General features: G+C 38.2%; 1 protein-coding gene across 1 annotated transcript in view; it reads right to left on the bottom strand.

Annotated features, from left to right (window-relative positions):
• Positions 1-18,215: 18,215 nt before the first annotated feature.
• Positions 18,216-22,674, bottom strand: part of LOC307027948 (uncharacterized protein) — a gene marked incomplete at its 5' end in the record, with an annotated part of 35,331 nt that continues 30,872 nt past the window's right edge. Inside the window, one exon of the mRNA XM_079662642.1 lies at positions 18,216-21,454. Coding sequence (XP_079518768.1) covers positions 20,660-21,454 — 795 coding nt within the window. The 3' untranslated portion in view covers positions 18,216-20,659. The remainder of the gene's footprint in view (positions 21,455-22,674) is intronic.

The raw sequence follows: 22,674 nt of genomic DNA, 5'->3' as shown, positions 1-22,674 counted from the left end.
AGTGGAATGGAGCAGAGCATTACAATACAAATGGCAGGAACACACCAAAAAGTAATCTTCAAATCCAACCCCACAGCGCCACCTAGAGTAAAGAGGATGATGATGTTCTAGGAGTGAAAGAGGTGAATTTTGTGGTATTCATATGCCATACTGTAAATGTTGCATTACAGTTAAAAAAGAAAAGTGATAGAATCAAAGCCATTGTGGAGGCAGCTGGAAAATTCCTAGACATGAAAGATATTAAAGCAGATCAGATACATGCAATGTTAGCTCTAAATGGAGCTGGGGGAAATGAAAATCAGGATGAGGGTTAGATCCTTAATCATGGTGCTGCACATACTACAGTGGAACGCAAGAAGCCTCATAGCTAATGGTCAAGAATTCAAGAAATATACGAGCTCAATTAGACTTTGTCCTTCCAGGATTTAGCTGTATAAGGCATGATAGAGCTAATAGTCAAAATGGTGGAGGGTGTGCCACGTTTCTCAAAGATAGTGTGGCATATAGGGAGGTGCAATCTCCTGATGATATAGAGTGTATTGTAGTGGAAATTTGCAACCCTAGGAAACAAGATAACATTAGGATAATCAATTTATACAACCCATGTACAAATCTAACCACTAATATATTTAAAGAAATAGCAGGCAATAAACATAGGAAGGAAGTTTGGTGTGGTGATTTCAATGCACACAACAGTCTATGGGGCAGCAACCATACAGATAGTAACGGAAATATAGTGGAAGAAATGCTGGAGGAAAGAACACTGGTATGCCTTAATGATGGACATGGCACAAGAGTAGATGTCCACAGGGGGAAAATCTCATGCCTGGATCTGACATTAGTGTCAAACTGTTTGGTTCATACATGCGAATGGTTTGTTTTGAATAGCTCCACTGTAGGAAGTGACCATTATCCAGTGCTTACTAAAATGAATACTAATGTATATATGCAGGAAGGAGGTGTAATAACCAGGTGGTGCTTTGCTAAAGCTGATTGGGGCAAATGTAGGATATGGTGTGAGGAGTCGGTACACCTGCTAACATCAGAGGGAAGCAAAGAGGTCATTACAAGCCAAATAACGCAACATATACTGAATGCAGCAGAGAACAGTATACCCAAAACAACAATCAAGGGTAGGAAGAAAGTGGTGCCATGGTGCCAATGCAGCAGGGCTATTGAGCGAAATAATGCATTTAGAGAATTAAAGAAAAAAAAACGCAAAATAATGTTATAGAGTTTCAAAGGAAAAGGGCATCTGCTCGAAGGACAATTAAATATACAAAAAAGAGAACATGGAGAGAATTGTGTTCTACCATTGGCAGAGGAGTTAAATTAGGTGATGTCTGGTCCATGTTTAAGCAGATGAGTGGGAAAAGGAAATCCATTACAATTCCAGCCTTGGTGGATGGGGAGAGGCTGGCAGTGACAGATAAAGAGAAGGCAGATATGTTAGGAAGGACACTTGCAGCAGTCCATAGTGGGGAGCATCTCAGTGATAGCCATAGGCAGCAAAAACAGCAGTTACTAGCAGAGAATGAAAACGTGAGGGAGAAGATACAGGATAATAGGTCGGCTCTGGATGTGGAATTTACAATGTCAGAACTCAAAATAGCCTTACAAGGTACAGGATATACAGCCCCAGGACAAGACCAGCTATGCTATGCTATGTTTAGACAGTTACCTATGGAAACTATGAAAATGGTGTTGAGTCTTTTCAATACAATCTGGAGAGAAGGAGATATGCCAAGTGTGTGGAAAACAGCAGTCGTGCTACCATTCAATAAGCCAGGGAAAGATACAGCTAACCCTAGTAACTACAGACCAATAGCTCTTACATCACACCTATGTAAATGGATGGAAAAGATCATTGTCCTAGGCTCTCACATGTACTGGAACAGAAAGGGCTGCTGAGTAGTTTTCAGAGCGGATTTCGTAAAGGGCGTTCCACAATAGATGCGTTAGTAAGAGTGAGTAACGATGTGGAAAAAACATTGAAAATGAAAGAGATAATGGCAATAGTGTACTTTGACATTGAAAAGGCGTATGACTCTATGTGGAGGGATGGGCTACTGATCAAATTGGGTAGAATGGGTATTGGAGGGAGAATGTACAATTGGGTAAGGGCCTTTTTAACAGACAGGACATTTAGAGTAAAGGTTGGAGCAGATATTTCCAACTATTTTGAAATAGAAAATGGTATTCCCCAAGGGAGTGCAGTCAGTCCAATATTATTTAACATCATGATTAATGATATATTTACATGCTTAGACACATGCATCCAATGGGCTCTGTACGCAGATGATGGGGCTATTTGGATGAGGGGAAGAAATGCCCCATACGTAATGGAGAATATAGCTAGAGCGATTACAAAAGTGGAGAGGTGGTCATATAACTGGGGATTCAAAATGTCAGAAAGCAAGTCATGCTACATGGTATTTACAAACAAACGCAAGATTGATGGCCAACAGCTAACACTATATGAGCGTCCAATGACAAATATTGCGAGCTGTAGCTGGATGCAACTGGGGCGCAGATAAACAAGCATTAATAGACATTTACAGATCAATTATGAGGTCCACAATAGACTATGGTTGTATAGTATATGGAGCAGCAGCAAAAACATCGCTTTTAAAAATTGATAGAATACAATATAAAGCATTGCGGCTGTGTATTGGAGCAATAAAGTCATCCCCTATTAATGCAGTTCTGATAGAAGCAGGAGAGACACCTCTGGAGATCAGAAGAGAGTAACTTGCTCTGTCATACTGGGTCAGGCTACAAGGAAGTGGAGAAGAAAATATTCCAAACAGAATATTACAGGATTGCTGGGAATATGCAAAATTCCAGGGATGTGGGTTTGGCTGGACGAGTAAGGAAAGAACGAGGGCATATGGAGTGGAGAATATCACGTTTGCCAAAGCAACCCCATTTAGCAGTGTTCCCCCATGGCTGTTCCCAGAAGCTAAAATAGATATGAGTATCATAGAAAGGAAAAAAGAGTGGCAAATAAATGAAGTGGGAATTAAAATAAGTATGTATCTGAACGAAAAGTACTACAATTACCTACAAATGTATACAGATGGTTCTAAGAACAAGGAAGAGCGTGTTGGAGTTGGCATATACATCCCAGACTTTAAAATATCTATTTTAGAAAGAACATTTGATCAATTATCAGTGTATACAGCAGAAATGCTTGCTGTAATAATAGGATTGCAGTGGGTTGAAGAGGTCAGACCAGATAGGGTGGTTATATGTACAGATTCATTGTCCATATTAAAAAGCATACAATCAACAACAACTACTAGAGAAGACATTCTCATAGAACTGAATCATAGCCTGTTAAGACTGCACAGAAGCGGCATAGATCTGCAGTTCTGCTGGGTGCCTGCACATGAGGGGGTGAAAGGGAACGAGTGTGCTGATAGATTAGCAAAAAGTGCACTACAAAAGCAAATAACACAACCAGTTCAACTTGGTAAAGGAGAAGGAAAAGCAGTCATTAAGAAGAAAGGGATGGAGATCTGGCAGAAAAGGTGGGAGAAAGACCAGAAAGTCAAGGACTATCACAAAGTACAAAATACAATTACAATTAATATTCATAAAGAAAGAAACAGAAGGGAGGAAATCATGATGGCTAGACTCCGAATAAATCACACGGCTTTGAACAGTACGCTGTATATCATGGGGAAAAGTGACAGTAACAAGTGTGGGAACTGTGCAGTAAAAGAAGATGTAGAACATATATTGTTTCATTGTGACATCTATAAAGCGGAAAGAGAACAATTAAAGGCTAAAGTCTTAGAGGCAGAGAGGGAGTGGAGTGTGGTTGGTGTTTTGGGAACAAAAGGAGAGGGAGTAAAAGCTACCAGAAAGGCACTGTTTAAATTCTTGAGTGAAACTGGGGTAGGAAAAATAATTTAACATTAGGTCAGGAAAGAACATAGATTTGTTTTGTTTTATTTATTTAATGGTTTTATTTATTTATTTTAATTTAATTTTGATTAGAACATAGGTTAATGAGTTGGAATGATGTGATGATGCATACTCATGGTGGCGGTATGCACCTTTTAAGTTGTTTGCAATCCGCCAAAAGCAAGAGAAGAAGAAGAAGAAGAAGAAGAAGAAGAAGAAGAAGAAGACCCCGATCGGCAAGAAAAGGCGTCAGGTCGGCAGAAAAGACCCAACGGTGCGTGGGTGTCATTCAAATCCAGGTATTTATGCCCGTCTCCGGGAATAAAAAATTTGATGGGGCCTCCCTCTGTAATGGCCGATAGGGGAAGTACCTCGTTGTATACTTTTTCAACAATAGATAGCTGTGTCATGGGCACTGAAAATAAATCCAATTCTGCCATGGTACATTCTGCTGACTTGTGGTGTAAACGAGCCATATTTACTGATTTTTAAAATATATCTTCGGACCTTGCAAATGTACTCCTGCCTCGGGCTTGTCTGCTCGCTAATGATTTTCTCTTGGGAGCGCTTTTCCCCTTTTTAACCCCTACTGCACGTCGCTTTCCAGGCGGTCTCTTTCTAGGCCTTCTGGCTAAAATCATTAGGCCTCCAGAGCCTTCCTGCTGCGACCCCCTTCTACTAACGGCCGATATCACGTCTGAGGAAATATTTTTAGCAGCTGATTTGAGGTGAGGCTTGGCTATAGCGAACCCCTTTTTTACCATGGGTGCCACAAAATGAAATAATCGGGTAAAAATAGGTTCTATACCCCTCCCGTACATAACGGGGGGTCCGTGAAAACGAGGCAAAAGCCCCCCGGCTTGATTTTCATTATAACTAACAAATTGTTGCGGGTCCTGTTGGATCATTTTCTCACAAAAGATTGGACACTTTTTGACCGCGGTGAATTTGGTTTTAGGTTGGATATTCGACGGACATTCGCGGAACCGCCAGCAGCGTCAGTTTCCCGGACCCGTCAGCAGCGTCAGTTTCCCGGACCCGCCAGCAGCGTCAGTTTAACGGGGAGATCTTCTCCGCAAAACGAGGCTTTCATTTAGGGACCATCAACAAATGACTTTTACAATTACACAAGAAAAATGTTCTTTTTAATAAATCGACAGCTTCTCGATCATGATGCGAATATGAAGCAAATTCACTCCAGAGCATACAGTTATTGAACACACATTTTAATACTTTAAATACGTTTTATTAATAATTTTGATGGAAACATTTGCTTATTTCTTCAATAACTTCCAGGTCATGTGACCTAATCACTCAAAATCAATGTTGGGTCAAAGAACTACATTGGCTAAATAAGACACACCTCTTTTTATTGCATTTTAATACTTAAAATATGTTTATATTAATATTTTAATGCGAAAATGACCTTATTTCTTCAATACCTTCCAGGTCATGTGACCGATTCACTCAAAATCAATGTTGGGTCAAAGAACTACACCGGCTGAATAGGACACACCTCTTTTTATTCAATTTTAACCCTCTAAATATTTTATATTAATATTTTGATGTTAAAATGAGCTTATTTCTTCAATACCTTCCAGGTCATGTGACCTAATCACTCAAAATCAATGCTGGGCCAAAGAACTACACTGGTTGAATAGGACACACCTCTTTTTATTGCATTTTAATACTTAAATAATTTGTATATTAATATTTTGATGCAAGAATTAGCTTATTTCTTCAATACCTTCCAGGTCATGTGACCGATTCACTCAAAATCAATGTTGGGTCAAAGAACGACACCGGCTGAATAGGACACACCTCTTTTTATTCCATTTTAACCTTCTAAATATTTTTATATTAATATTTTGATGGAAAAATGAGCTTATTTCTTCAATACCTTCCTGGTCATGGGACCGATTCACTCAAAATCAATGTTGGGTCAAAGAACTACACTGGCTGAATAGGACACACCTCTTTTTATTGCATTTTAATACTTAAATAATTTGTATATTCATATTTTGATGCAAAAATGAGCTTATTTCTTCAATACCTTCCAGGTCATGGGACAGATTCACTCAAAATCAATGTTGGGTCAAAGAACTACACCGGCTGAATAGGACACACCTCTTTTTATTCCATTTTAACCCTCTAAATATTTTTATATTAATATTTTGATGGAAAAATTAGCTTATTTCTTCAATACCTTCCTGGTCATGTGACCGATCCACTCAAAATCAATGTTGTGTCAAAGAACTACACTGGTTGAATAGGACACACCTCTTTTTATTGCATTTTAATACTTAAATAATTTGTATATTAATATTTTGATGCAAAAATTTGCTTATTTCTTCAATACCTTCCAGGTCATGTGACCGATCCACTCAAAATCAATGTTGTGTCAAAGAACTACACTGGCTAAATAGGACACACCTCTTTTTATTGCATTTTAATACTTAAAATATTTTTATATTAATATTTGAATGCGAAATTGAGCTTATTTCTTCAATACCTTCCAGGTCATGTGACCTAATCACTCAAAATCAATGCTGGGCCAAAGAACTACACTGGCTGAATAGGACACACCTCTTTTTATTCCATTTTAACCTTCTAAATATTTTATATTAATATTTTGATGGAAAAATTAGCTTATTTCTTCAATACCTTCCAGGTCATGTGACCGATTCACTCAAAATCAATGTTGGGTCAAAGAACTACACTGGCTGAATAGGACACACCTCTTTTTATTCAATTTTAACCTTCTAAATATTTTATATTAATATTTTGATGGAAAAATTAGCTTATTTCTTCAATACCTTCCTGGTCATGGGACCGATTCACTCAAAATCAATGTTGGGTCAAAGAACTACATTGGCTAAATAGGACACACCTCTTTTTATTGCATTTTAATACTTAAAATATCTTTTATTAATATTTTAATGCGAAAATTAGCTTATTTCTTCAATACCTTCCAGGTCATGTGACCGATTCACTCAAAATCAATGTTGGGTCAAAGAACTACACCGGCTGAATAGGACACACCTCTTTTTATTCCATTTTAACCCTCTAAATATTTTTATATTAATATTTTGATGGAAAAATGAGCTTATTTCTTCAATACCTTCCTGGTCATGTGACCGATCCACTCAAAATCAATGTTGTGTCAAAGAACTACACTGGCTGAATAGGACACACCTCTTTTTATTCCATTTTAACCTTCTAAATATTTTATATGAATATTTTGATGGAAAAATTAGCTTATTTCTTCAATACCTTCCTGGTCATGGGACCGATTCACTCAAAATCAATGTTGGGTCAAAGAACTACATTGGCTAAATAGGACACACCTCTTTTTATTCCATTTTAACCTTCTAAATATTTTATATGAATATTTTGATGGAAAAATGAGCTTATTTCTTCAATACCTTCCTGGTCATGTGACCGATCCACTCAAAATCAATGCTGGGTCAAAGAACTACACTGGCTGAATAGGACACACCTATTTTTATTGCATTTTAATACTTAAAATATCTTTTATTAATATTTTAATGCGAAAATGAGCTTATTTCTTCAATACCTTCCTGGTCATGGGACCGATTCACTCAAAATCAATGTTGGGTCAAAGAACTACACTGGCTGAATAGGACACACCTCTTTTTATTCCATTTTAACCCTCTAAATATATTTATATTAATATTTTGATGGAAAAATGAGCTTATTTCTTCAATACCTTCCTGGTCATGTGACCGATCCACTCAAAATCAATGTTGGGTCAAAGAACTAAACCGGCTGAATAGGACACACCTCTTTTTATTCCATTTTAACCCTCTAAATATATTTATATTAATATTTTGATGGAAAAATGAGCTTATTTCTTCAATACCTTCCTGGTCATGTGACCGATCCACTCAAAATCAATGTTGTGTCAAAGAACTACATTGGCTAAATAGGACACACCTCTTTTTATTGCATTTTAATACTTAAAATATTTTTATATTAATATTTGAATGCGAAATTGAGCTTATTTCTTCAATACCTTCCAGGTCATGTGACCTAATCACTCAAAATCAATGCTGGGCCAAAGAACTACACTGGCTGAATAGGACACACCTCTTTTTATTGCATTTTAATACTTAAATAATTTGTATATTAATACTTTGATGCAAAAATGAGCTTATTTCTTCAATACCTTCCAGGTCATGTGACCGATTCACTCAAAATCAGTGCTGGGTCAAAGAACTACACTGGCTGCATAGGACACACCTCTTTTTATTGCATTTTAATAGTCTAAATATTTTTATATTAGTATTTTGATGGAAAAATGAGCTTATTTCTTCAATACCTTCCAGGTCATGTGACCTAATCGCTCAAAATCAATATTGGGTCAAAGAACTACACTGGCTGCATCGGGCACACCTCTTTTTATTGCATTTTAATACTTTAAATATTTTTATATTAATATTTTGATGGAAAAATTAGCTTATTGCTTCAATGGAGGATCCTGTGACCTAAGATGTTCATCGTCATAACCACACTGTAGCTATGTTCGTATGACAAATAAAAACCTTGAACCTTGATTCATGAATTAAAGTGCTACTTGTTGTTTTGCCCGCTGACCGGCTGGTCAGTAGGGCCTGGCTCATTTCGTGGCATCTGCAGGCAGTGGCAAGTACTTCCGGCATCTGCCACAGAGGCCGCTACTCCGTGGTATCTGTGGCAAGTATATGCCACAGATGTGGTATCTGTGGCAAGTATATGCCACAGCCACAACTTGCCGTGGCAAGTAAATGCCACAACCATGCCAGTATATGCCACAACTTATATATGCCACAACTTGCCGTGACAAGTATATGCCACAACTTGCCGTGGCAAGTAAATGCCACAAGTTAAGAGTTAAGAGAAGGTTTACGGTAGCTGCCACCCGCCTTCCGTGGCAAATGCTGATATTTAAACCCGTATTTATCGCGTAAAATGTCGCTGTTTTGGCATGACTTTATCGGACTGATCTGTACACAAGACTGATGATCTGTTACTGATGGTCCGATCATATTTTTAAAAAAGATTAAACATATGTTCTATAGGTTTTACTTGGAGAACGTGGTTTGTTAAAATAAATAAACGTGCTATTTTTATGATAATACTCAAGATATATTATTAGTAAGTTGACATAAAGATCTAACATTGTTGACCAGAGGTGGGAAATAGGCTAACTTGTATACTCAAGTACTGTACTTGTGATTTAGAAATAGCCTAGTTGTACTTTAGTTGAGTATGTAAATGGTATGTTACGTAGTAGGCTACTTACCCCACTACAATTCAGAGGTAAATTGTGTAATTGTAGCCTACTCCCCTACATTTATTTAATACACTACCTTTAGTTACTTACTACAGATTCTGATTAATGATGATACATATAATCAAGTCTTAAATCAGACTTTATAGTCACTCCTGGAGTAAATTCACAAGATACCCTACTACAGTATACAAAGTCATTCAAACTAGCTGCACCTTTACCAGCTTTGAGAACACTTTCATGATCAATCATTATAATGAAGACATGTAATATGCACTTTAAGTATATTGTTATGCTAATCATTTTGCGCTTTTACTTGAGTAACATTTTAATGCATGACTTTTACTTGTAACAGAGTATTCCAACATTTAGGTTGGCTACTTCTACTTTTACTTCACACTAGAACCACAAGGGGTCGCTGTATAGCCTACCTAAAACCACCAACGTGTCAAATGAACGAATGCATTGATTTTCAAGGTACAATGTTATTTTATTTATCATACTAGAACACAATGAGTGTTGCCACTACATCGCCGTGGCATGTGCCTTGGCATTTGTGGCATCTCCCACAGAGGCCACTACTCTGTGGCATCTGTGGCAAGTATATGCCACAGCCACAACTTGCCGTGGCAAGTAGGCTATATGCCACAACTTGCCGTGGCAAGTATATGCCACAACTTGCCGTGGCAAGTAAATGCCACAGATGCCACAACTTGCCGTGGCAAGCATATGCCACATCTTGCCGTGGCAAGTATATGCCACAACTTGCCGTGGCAAGTAAATGCCACAGATGCCACAACTTGCCGTGGCAAGCATATGCCACAACTTGCCGTGGCAAGCATATGCCACAACTTGCCGTGGCATTTGCGCATGCTGAACGGGAGTTGCCACAAGATGCCAGAGTTAAGAGAAGTTTTACGGTAGCTGCCACTCGCCTTCCGTGGCAAATGCTGATATTTAAACTCGTATTTATCGTGTAAAATGTCGCTGTTTAGGCATGACTTTATCGGACCGATCTGTACACAGGACTGATGTGCGATCTCTATTTTTCAAAAAGATAATAAATTATCATTTATATTCAATTTTACTTGGAATAGCCTACGTGGTTTGCTAAAATAAACAAACGTGCTATATCTATGATAGTATGCTAAACATAGGCCTATATTGTAATAAAAAAAGAAATATTGGCAAGTGAGCGTTGCAACGCAAGCCCTTGGCAATTGTCGCTTCTTGAGGGGAGTTTCCACTGCTTGCTACGATAACCAGGTGTATTGTTACTAGTAAAGACAAATAATTAAAAATAAATATCTGTATTGACACAGCAACGTGTACAATGGTGTTATTAGACTTGGCTACAGACTTAGGGCAGCTGTAACTGATTGCAGTTGCCACTGCTAGTGAGATGCTAAGATTTATATTTTATAAATGAGGCAAAGGACAGTTATATTTGATTGTACACATGTATAAATGTGTTATTTTAAATCCAGGCATATGTACTTAATTTGTATTATTTTCGTTGTTAATAAACAGATTAATGTCATTGTATCTGTTTTGATTTTAATTCTGGTTGAACATTTTTATTTAAATGCTTCAGATTATTCTTATTAGATATTGATATCGGTGAATCCAAACAAACCATGTTATTCCGTTAAGACAATCATGACAGTATATTAAAAATCAAGACACAATGCATGCTTTTTTATCCAATCTTTTATTGCGTTTTGAAAGTGGTGAACAATTAACATGAAGAATGTTCTCTTAAGCATGATACTCCAAGCAATCCTCATTTAACCGTATAAAGTTGATTTAATATGTTGAGGAAAGAGGGTTACAATGTAATATAATTACACCCTTGTTAAAACTTTTTGTGTGCATCAGTAAAAAGCTTATATGTCATGCATGCAAATATCAAATCATTGTGTTGCTAATTAACATAAACAGATTTTGATATGATACGTTGTATTTAATTTATTTATCTAAAATGTTGAAATCTTTGCGTTACAGCAAATAATAATAATAAAAAGAAACAGGAAATAATTTACACATTATTAGTAGATATTTATCTACAGAGTATCTAAAGAATAAACAATATAGCCTACTGAATATGTAAGAATACACTAAAATAAACCATCTCACTAAAACCAATAGAAACATATATTTGTCTTTCTTAACCCTTTCATCCATGAATTATGAAAGCCTCACTCAGGATTTTTTTAAGTGTTTTTATTGCTCTTGGGGCATGAAAAACAAGATTTTAACTTTAGTTTATTTTTATCTATTTTTTTCAAATTTAGAACATTTAAAAATACATTTAAAAAAATAATTTTAAGGATGATGTTTTCCTTATTAATAAGTCACAAATCACAAACTCAGTAAATGAACACTGACATAACAAAAACACAGAAAATGACCACTAGTTGTCATAAAGTAAAACAGTAACAATAGGAAATTACAGTCTTTTCAAGTGAATGTATATATTTATATATAAAACAAACAATAGAAGCACACTTACTGTCAAGTAGCCTATACCAACATTAACATAAGATAATCCTTATGTGTATTATGTATGATGGAAATCCATCAAGGGTGAAAGGTTATATCATGTGCACAGCTATTGCTTATGGCAATGAAAATCGTATTGGTCCCGCCATGCGTTTTAGAAGGGGGATGATTTTAACCGTTTTTATTTCAGGGGGGATGCCATCCCCCCTCAACTCGAGTACCGACTATTATCATAAAAATAGCACGTTTATTTATTTTAACAAACCACGTTCTCCAAGTAAAACCTATAGAACATATGTTTAATCTTTTTAAAAAATATGATCGGACCATCAGTAACAGATCATCAGTCTTGTGTACAGATCAGTCCGATAAAGTCATGCCAAAACAGCGACATTTTACGCGATAAATACGGGTTTAAATATCAGCATTTGCCACGGAAGGCGGGTGGCAGCTACCGTAAACCTTCTCTTAACTCTTAACTTGTGGCATTTACTTGCCACGGCAAGTTGTGGCATATATAAGTTGTGGCATATACTGGCATGGTTGTGGCATTTACTTGCCACGGCAAGTTGTGGCTGTGGCATATACTTGCCACAGATACCACATCTGTGGCATATACTTGCCACAGATACCACGGAGTAGCGGCCTCTGTGGCAGATGCCGGAAGTACTTGCCACTGCCTGCAGATGCCACGAAATGAGCCAGGCCCTACTGACCAGCCGGTCAGCGGGCAAAACAACAAGTAGCACTTTAATTCATGAATCAAGGTTCAAGGTTTTTATTTGTCATACGAACATAGCTACAGTGTGGTTATGACGATGAACATCTTAGGTCACAGGATCCTCCATTGAAGCAATAAGCTAATTTTTCCATCAAAATATTAATATAAAAATATTTAGAAGGTTAAAATGGAATAAAAAGAGGTGTGTCCTATTCAGCCAGTGTCGTTCTTTGACCCAACATTGATTTTGAGTGAATCGGTCACATGACCTGGAAGGTATTGAAGAAATAAGCTAATTCTTGCATCAAAATATTAATATACAAATTATTTAAGTATTAAAATGCAATAAAAAGAGGTGTGTCCTATTCAACCAGTGTAGTTCTTTGGCCCAGCATTGATTTTGAGTGATTAGGTCACATGACCTGGAAGGTATTGAAGAAATAAGGTCATTTTCGCATTAAAATATTAATATAAACATATTTTAAGTATTAAAATGCAATAAAAAGAGGTGTGTCTTATTTAGCCAATGTAGTTCTTTGACACAACATTGATTTTGAGTGATTAGGTCACATGACCTGGAAGTTATTGAAGAAATAAGCAAATGTTTCCATCAAAATTATTAATAAAACGTATTTAAAGTATTAAAATGTGTGTTCAATAACTGTATGCTCTGGAGTGAATTTGCTTCATATTCGCATCATGATCGAGAAGCTGTCGATTTATTAAAAAGAACATTTTTCTTGTGTAATTGTAAAAGTCATTTGTTGATGGTCCCTAAATGAAAGCCTCGTTTTGCGGAGAAGATCTCCCCGTTAAACTGACGCTGCTGGCGGGTCCGGGAAACTGACGCTGCTGACGGGTCCGGGAAACTGACGCTGCTGGCGGTTCCGCGAATGTCCGTCGAATATCCAACCTAAAACCAAATTCACCGCGGTCACTTTTTGTCGGTCTAAAATTAAGTGTCACTAGAGTCTTGCCGTAGGTAAACTTTACTGGTATGTTTTGATCCGTTTTTATCTCTATGTGAATGTTTTCAATGTGTCTTCTTGAGCTGATCTATGTTACCGTATCTTCCTGCTCGAAAACCCTGAGTGTTTTGTTTGGTTGACGGCTCTACCTCGGGCGATAATGGGTTCTTTCTCCACTCAAAGAAGGCCGATTCTGGGAGAATATTATACCAGGTGGATAACTAATTTCAGTCAGCGCTACTTGCCAGGAACCCTCAAAGTTTAAAGGTTGGGCTAGATTCACGTGAAAGCTAGAACTTGTGTTGATTTTAAAAGTATCAGCGCTAGCGTTAGAGGGGAGCGTGATATAAAAACCCTCATTAGCCACCATGATCTAAATAAATGAATGAATGAATGAATTAGAGTTTTTGGTGTTTTATACCTCCTTCAAATCCTTAGCTTCTACCCAGCTGTTGAATTTGTCGGGCCAGTTTCTCCAGCGTACAAAAATTTTTTTCTTCCCACTTCCTAAACACAGTGTTTAAGAATGGTCTCGACTTGAAAGGCCTTGTCTTGAGATATTTTCACTTTTTGCAGCTCCGTCTCGTAAAATGTCCCTCTGACATCTTCACCGTCGTAATCTTTTACCCCGTTTACAGGCAGGTCACGAGGTATGACTTCAGACAACGTAAACAATTCGTCCGTATAACTCTGTTCATATTTGTTTATCAAACACAGCTCTGAGTTTAGATATTCTTACCAGATCCCCCTCCTTAAAGTTCCTTTTAGCAGCCACTTTTCGGCCTACTTTTGGTACGCTGTATAGATTGATAAACACCTGAGGTGCATTATCCTTTGTCAACTGCTCCCTCTTCTTTCGGCGAAAGTGACGTAAGCGGTCTACGAATGCACCCTTCGGAGGATGCAACCCCTGAATTGGTAATACGTCATACCTGTTTTTTATCGGATATATAATGTTTAACTTCTGTGCTATTGTTGGCTGCGGCAACAGAGGTGATCGAAACAGGAGGCCGAAGTCATTTTACAGGCTGCCGGCGGTTATAACACACCAGGGTGAAGCAACACATGAACTTTCAAAGCGTCGACGGGAAAAATGGCTCAATAGGATCGGACGGGAGGATCTCAAACCATCCAACCACAACTATACTCGCGTTTGTGGGGATCATTTCACGTCAGGTTTTACATTCAAAATCAACATACAACCCACGTTCTAAGACATGTATCTTAACAAGGAAATAGGAATCCTGGAGTCTGTGTCATCGATCGACATATCAGATTGTGGAGTATCTACAAAGTAAAGTCATCCCTTGGCTCAGGTCATCTTCACACCAGTCTGTCAGTGCTTCGTTTAACTGTAATTTAAAGAAATTCCTCCCCCTACTGGCCATTTGATTGTATGTAAACAGTGAAGTTTGTACAGTCCCTAGCACCTTTTCAGAGGCTTTTGGTTTCCTCAATTATTTCTCATGTTCCAATGTCTTGACACCAGCATTTTAAATATATCTAAAGTCTGACTTCGCCTGTAAAAAGAGGTCACATTTGTATTAATTAACAGTTCACCCAGGATATAACTGACCTACAATCTGATTTATTTGCAGGTAAACTAGTGGCACTTTTTGACAAAAATCATCCTGACTGGGCACCGTCTGTCAAATTGGGCCACGACAAAATTACACCACCTTCCCCTGCTACACATGCCAGGTATAAACGCGCCAGAAAAAGGTCATCCATCGCACTACTTGATCTCTACAGCATGGTATCTGATATAGCCCGCAGCAGTCCTGGGAGCCACTGGGGAAGAAGAAGGACTGATTGAACCAGAGACTGGCACTGCAACTCAGGCTGATTTGACCGGTGAAATAATTGACAAAATGTCATTTGAAATGAATAATGTAACAACAGAAAATGTTAACTTAAAAGAAAAGCTTGTAAAGTCCACAATTTCAGAGAGTACATTTAAGGGCGATGATGACCGTGTGCGGTTCTACACGGGACTTCCTACTTTTGCAATTCTAATGATGGTATACAGTCTTGTGGAAGTACACATCAGTGTGAACGCTAAGAGTTAACTGTCTACATTTCAACAGTTTATACTGACACTAATGAAATTAAGATTAAACCAACCCCTGCAAGAGCTGGCTTATTAATTCAACACATCCACGTCTACAGTATCCCGTGTGTTTACCTTGTTTATCGACGTCATGTTCAAACGTATGAGTTTCCTTTTTGAAGTGGCCATCTCGAGAGGAACTCCAACTGACAATGCCTATGGATTTCCGCACTCATTTTGGTACTAAAGTGGCTGTTATAATAGACTGCTTTGAAGTTTTCATTGACAGGCCATCAAATTTAATGGCACGGTTTCAGACTTGGTCAAACTACAAACATCACAACACCATAACATTTCTGATAGGAATTCATGTTGAGCATGTCATAGGATGTGTAAGGCAGCGATATACAATTTTTGGAGGACCAATTTCTATACTGTAGATGTTTTACTTTCTAAAGATGTAGATGGGATTACATTGATGGATAAAATAGCTGAAGTGTGCTGCGACCTGAATAATTTGTGTGACACTGTAATACCCGTTGATTGAGCCTTTACATTCTGTTACATCCCATATCAGATTTAAAAATATTACATGTTTGTATTGTAATTATTATTACATGTCAATGTTGTACTTAGTCAATTAAATGTCTTGATAAACAGAAAAGTGATTTGGGGTTTGGTTGTGTAGGGGAATGTTTGACAAATTATTTAAGCTGTTTTCAGGCATGGAAGATTAATGTTTTTCTCTCAAGTTTTCTATTGTCAGATTGGACACATCCCAAATTGCTTGAATGTGGTTTCAGACCTGCACTGCACACTGTAATAGTACTGGTAGAATATTTAAGCTTGGGTAAATACTAGGGCTGTCAAACGATTAACATTTTAATCAGATTAATCACACCTTAAAAATTAATTAATCATGATTAATCACCATTCGAACTAGGTCCAAAATGTCATTTCTTTATGTAGGCCTATATTGTTATGGGAATGAAAAGATAAATGAAAGAAGTCGGATATATCCATTTAACATACAGTATGTACAAGCCCGCCTTAACCTGCCATCAGGCCCTGGGGCTGATAGTTTTTGTAGGCCCCCTATTTAAACAACAAATCAAAGTCATTTATAGCCTCGGCAGGCTCTGTGATCGCACTTCTCCACTCTGCTCTACACGCGCCTGGTCCTCTCCTCCATATGAGTGACGTATCGGGCCTCCCTCATGTATTTGTCCGGTTGCCGTTGGCTCCCCTCCACGTAGCAAGTCCTCGTCGTCCTCTCCATCTCCTCCAACAGATAATGTCCCTCCTGTCTGTTTTTCCTCTCCCGCTACTCCATCGCTATCAGAACCAGACGGCCTACTTGTCTCCGAGGCCCCGCGGCCGGCACCGCTACCGCTCGGTACAGAACTCATCTGTCCTTCCTCCTCATCCTGGCCTACAGGTTTAAAATAAACTGTAAGCGTCGGCATTTTTTGTAATAGCTGCTTGTCTCGAAACTCCTTTTCCCTCAACAATTTCCTTTTCCGAGCGCCACTCAAACTTTTTCTTCACTCAATCACTCGCAATTTGAATAAGTCACATGTGAAACATATTCTCATTCTGACGTGTGTGTGTTTGTGTATATTTGCGTTTGTGTGTATTGTGTTTGTTTCCCGGGGAAAACCCTCACGAGAAACATCGGCTGTTGTTATGCCTGCTGTGACGTCAAGTTACTCCGTTCTCCGCTTGTAATTATGCCGTTACAAGCTTCAAAGTTGTATTTATCATCTGAATTTGCCGAAACAAGTTTAATATTCTGAAAGCCAAGACTTTGTTTTTTTTAAATCAGATGAAAACAAACTGTAACGGACCTTGCTGTGTTATCTATCATTACTCTACGTCTTACAATAATAATTTCAGTGGAGGGAGGGGGGGCGGCGCTGTGGAACAGCAGAGTGGCGAGGGAGAGCTGTCGTCTTCCCTTTACAAGATTCAAAAATGTATTTATCGTGTGATTTTGGAAATGAAAGTTTCCTATTCTGAAAGCCAAGAATTTGTTTATTTAAAAAAAAAAAAAAACACCCAAAATAAAAAAAAAAGAATTTATTTTTTTATTTTTTAATTGGCTCATGGTAGGCCCCTGGGCTTCAGCCCAGGTCAGCCCGTGCATTAAGGCGGCCCTGAGTATGTATGTTTATTATAACATTGTTCTGTGTGTCAAAATGAAAGACAGCCCACACACCGATCAATCATCAAACCGTGGGGTCTTATTTCATTACGTGTTGATTTCTATCAACACGACGTAATATTGTATCGATGTGTATAGAGAATATGTACTACAGCAAAAGTATTCTCCGTCAGGACTTCCTGCAACAATACCACGCCGTTATCTTGATTCTGATTGGTCAGAAGACATTATCAAAGATGTTATATTGAGAAGATGATCACTACGTGACAAAAGTTTTCAAAACCGTTTCTATTCTTCGGTATTACCAGACAAGTGGCTACTGAAATCAATCTGACTAACTGCTGTCTGTGCAATTTACTCCGCGCGAGTTGGCGGACTTTATTTGGCTTACTTTAACATCATTTTTCATGGTGGGGCTAAGCCATTTCTTGGTATGGCTGTAGCCTACCCCAGCCATACCCTGGCGTTGCCACTGGTGGGATGTATGGGGCTGGCCATTCTGCGCATGCGTTAAATATTTTAACGCAATTAATTCAAAAAATGAATCACCGCAGTTAACGCGATAATTTTGACAGCATTAGTAAATACATTTTGAAAAAAAACAATTGAAAGGGCAAAGTATTATATTTATTACAGGTTTCCAATTTACCCTTGAAAAAGGGTGAAAAACAAGTACATGCTCCTTTAACTGTAAACTGCAGAAATCACCTCACATAACAGAGATAGATTAACATTGTGTCCATATTACAGTTTTTTTCCATGCTAAAACACATTTTTTGAAAGCAGGGCTTATTTTCTCAAAACACATTCGCAAAACACCTCATATATACTGCAGAATGAAGCACTGCAACTACAGAAACACTTCAAAACCAAATGGCACACACTTCATTTATAGTACAAGACATTTTGTAAAACCAACTACACACCATCGTGCTCAAGCACACTCATCTTTTATGGCGTTTGATATAGAGAATTCTGCAAATAAAGATTGTTCAAGTCTCCAAAATATGTGCAGAAACACCAATATACTGTTGTTATACTATTACTTTTCAAAAAGTGGAAAGTTGAATTGCAAATTGGGTGCAGAGCTGAACATGTGTTTAGAGTTTTGGATATTTGAGCTGAGGTTTTGCTCTTTCAGTGTCAGTTTAAATAATGATGCTTTTTGTGTCATATGAGTGTGCACAACCTTTTTTGATTGTTACACTTACATGTTCTTGTAGTGGAAATTTAATGTTTTACTTTATATGCTAAAACCAAATGCTTCTAAAAGCATTGTCTAACACTACTGTACAATTTCTTCATATGTGCTGTTTTCTGAAATATGACACTGAAACAGCATTTAAGAAATTTCCCACACTAACTCTGGCTATCATGTGTGTTGATGTTACATTTTGGTTGATTCTGGGGCTACACATTCTGTGGTAAAACTGGCAGATTTGCCAAATTGTAAATGTAGTGATAGATGTATCCACTCAATAGGAGCTGCTGGTGTGACTGTAAAGGAGAAGTTTTCTGTACCAATACAGTGTAGAGATAACGGTGATGCCAGCCATCCATTTCCCACATCAGTAAAACACAGTTTTCTTCTGTCATCTGTCTGCCCTATAAATTTACTGGGCAGAGATCTAATCCTCCGGTTTGGCCTTGATCTCATTTCTACAAATGAGGGTCTAAAAGTCAGACGACCATCTCCTACGATGGTCCAAAAAGCATCATTGGCTGCTCTGCCACTAAGCGACAGATGATGTTATTTTAGGGTAGGTGTTAATACTGAAGGTCATTCATTCCTAACTATTTTCCGCTCGAACAGCCACTCCGTACCATCACGCATGTCACCGGTTTAAAATCTGCAGATCGCTTTATATGGACGTCGGAAGCCGACGAAGCCTTCATTAACATGAAGCTGGCTCTCCAATCCACGCCGACGCTAGGTCTACCTGATCCTACCAAGCCTTTTACACAGGCAGTGGATGAACGCGATGGGTGTATGACCTCAGTTCTCCTTCAAGATCATGGGGGAAAACGGAGGCCTGTTGCCTATTTCTCCTCCAATCTAGACCCTTTAGTTGCTGGCCTGCCAAAATGTCTCCGTGCAGTTGCTTCAGCTGAAATATAGCTGCGAGCAACGGGCCTCTCAGCTTCGCGACCAATCTGGGCTCACAGGGAGGGGGGGCAGGAGCTGCTTAGGACAGAGTGTGAATACACATACTTTACAGAGATGCTGTATGAGAAACCAATGTGTGTTTGGAAAATTGTGCGGTATAAATCTACTTTAGTAGACCTCAACAATGGAATTATGATCAGTAGAAATGGCCATGACATGGGATCTTTAAGATACACAAGGAGGTAAAAGGTATGATAAAAAAAAAAAAGATTTATCTCGGAAAGATAAGATACAAGAAAAGTGAATAGATGCAACACTATGAAACCCTATAAAGTAAAGTGAACATATAGGTACAACAGAAATACAAATACAAATGTATAGTAATAAAAGTCATAACTCTAATAAAAGGTTAAACGATTAAAGTATAAAGAAACCAACGTAAAAATAAATGTTGCTATTGAAACTGTTAAATAACTAATATAAGATAAAACCCTTCCTATATCATAACTGAAACAATATAAAAGTAGGTAAATAATAAAGACTAAAATAACATTTTAAAATAAATAAAAAGAGATGTGTCTTTAGCTGGCATTTAAAAATTTCCACTGAACCTCTCCGTTATGTTTCCTGGTGTTCCACAGTTTGGGAGCGTAGTGGATAAAAGCCTCACCCATTTTATTTTGGGGAATTTAGGGATATTTAAAAATCTGAGGAGGACCTCAGGGCTTGTCTAGGGACATCAAACGAGACTGACTCTTTGAATTGAGGTCTGTTAGTTAGACTTCCATTCAGATAGACTCTTCAAATATAACAATACAGCTCTCAGGACATCAGGAGGAGGAAACATCTAGCCTGGCTCTCATAATTGTTCAAAACTATGCAGTGTGGATTCGCTGATGGAGTTTAAGGTTGATACTTTGAGAAAACGTTGTCCCACACTCTTCACACCAGTACGTTTTTTTTTTTTTCAGTGTGAACATGTTGATGTCTTTGGAGAGCACTTGATGTAGTGAACATTTTCCCACACTCTTCACACCAGTACGGTTTTTCTCCTGTGTGAATACGTCGATGTGTTTTGAGAGCACCTGATGTAATGAACGTTTTCCCACACTCTTCACACCGGTACGGTTTTTCTCCTGTGTGAATACGTTGATGTATTTTGAGATCACTTGATGTAGTGAACATTTTCCCACACTCTTCACACCGGTACGGTTTCTCTCCAGTGTGAATACGCCGATGTGATTTGAGAGCACCTGATATAGTGAACGTTTTCCCACACTCTTCACACCAGTACGGTTTTTCTCCTGTGTGAATACGCTGATGTGATTTGAGAGCACTTGATGAAGTGAACGTTGTCCCACAATCTTCACACCGGTATGGTTTTTCTCCAGTATGAATACGTTTATGTGTTTTTAGACAACTTGATGTAGTGAACGTTCTCCCACACTCTTCACAGCAGTACGGTTTTTCTCCTGTGTGAATACGTTGATGTCCTTTGAGACCACTTGATGTACTCAAAGTTTTCCCACACTCTTCACAGCTGTACGGTTTTTCTCCAGTATGAATACGTTGATGTTTTTTGAGATGACCTGATTGAGTGAATGTTGTCCCACACTCTTCACACCTGTACGGTTTTTCTCCTGTGTGAATACGCAGGTGGCTCTTTAAATGTGCAGATGTTGTAAAGGATTTGCCACATTGCTGACAGCTGTGACGTCTCTCTCTTCCTTTCGGTTTCTAGAACAGACGGACAAAGAAAGAGAGAAAGTAAATCTAAAAAGCATAAATACATACAGTTAACACAATAAAAACTCACTTAATATAAACTTTGAGTTAACGGAATACTACTTTTACTAACTGTTTGTGTTTATTATATTTATATTATATTAGATACAGCAACATTCCAACCACAGTAAATACCAGAGGTGGGGAATTCGAGTCACATGACTTGACTCGGTCGCATATTTTTGGACTTGATACTTGCTTGACTAACATTGATAAAATCCTCGACTTGACTTTGACTTGGTATTCATGACTTGAGCATTGACTTAGGCTTGAGACAGATGACTCGAAAGGACTTTACTTTCTAAAATAAAATAAAAATATTTGCATTTGTATTGTAGGAAGCCCCTAAAGGGCAATGAAAAAAAAGAGTGAGAGAAAGTAACTTATTCGCTGGAGAAAGTTACTGGTGCGCCAAGTAGCAAGTGTAGTGCATAGGAGACAGACGTTTCATTGCAGACTGTTATGTTTATGTGGGGAAATAGCAGTGCATACATTATTTGAGATATATTTCAAACTCTGACTTCAATTTAGGGACATTTCGGCCAGGGGTGTAGAGCCATTTGTTTAAGCACCGGATCGGCAAAACAGGATTGTCTGTGAACCAGTCTGCCTTGATCTATGAATTCATGTCCCGGACTCTCACAGTATCTGCTGCACGCAGCTGTTTTAAAGAAGGAAAACCTCCTTCCCTTCATGAAATCTCTGCAGCACCAGGAGGCAGTAACATGTAACTCAGCAGAATCTGAGAAGAGCAGCACCAGCTGCAAAGAGCTGTGCCTTTTACTGTTTATTTCACTGTGTTTACCTTCATTAGAACAGCTTAAGAGCGACCGCAGGCTGCTACCTTTTAACAACGCACACCTCTACACACACACATCGAACTGCCTGATTATTCCCCATATTATGATTTCAGAGCCCCACTCTCCATCGTTGCTAATGTTGAAAATAAAACTCTACTTTTCATAACCACTGTCTTTTAACTGATTTAAATGTGGAAACTGGGGTTATTCATCAGGATTTGGTATGACTTGACTTGCTTGACTCTCACCACAGTAACTTGAGACTTGCACATGTATGACTTACTCCCACCTCTGGTATACAGGAGACAAAGGGAGATGGCACTGTCAATGCGTGTCTCAGTATGCTCCGTTCATCTTGTGTTTTGTTTTTGT

Source organism: Notothenia rossii, assembly GCF_949606895.1.
Source record: "Notothenia rossii genome assembly, chromosome: 2".
In the NCBI taxonomy this organism is placed as follows: Eukaryota; Metazoa; Chordata; class Actinopteri; order Perciformes; family Nototheniidae; genus Notothenia; species Notothenia rossii.
Note: the sequence above shows the minus strand (reverse complement) of the source record. Positions and strands in the feature narration are given on the sequence as shown.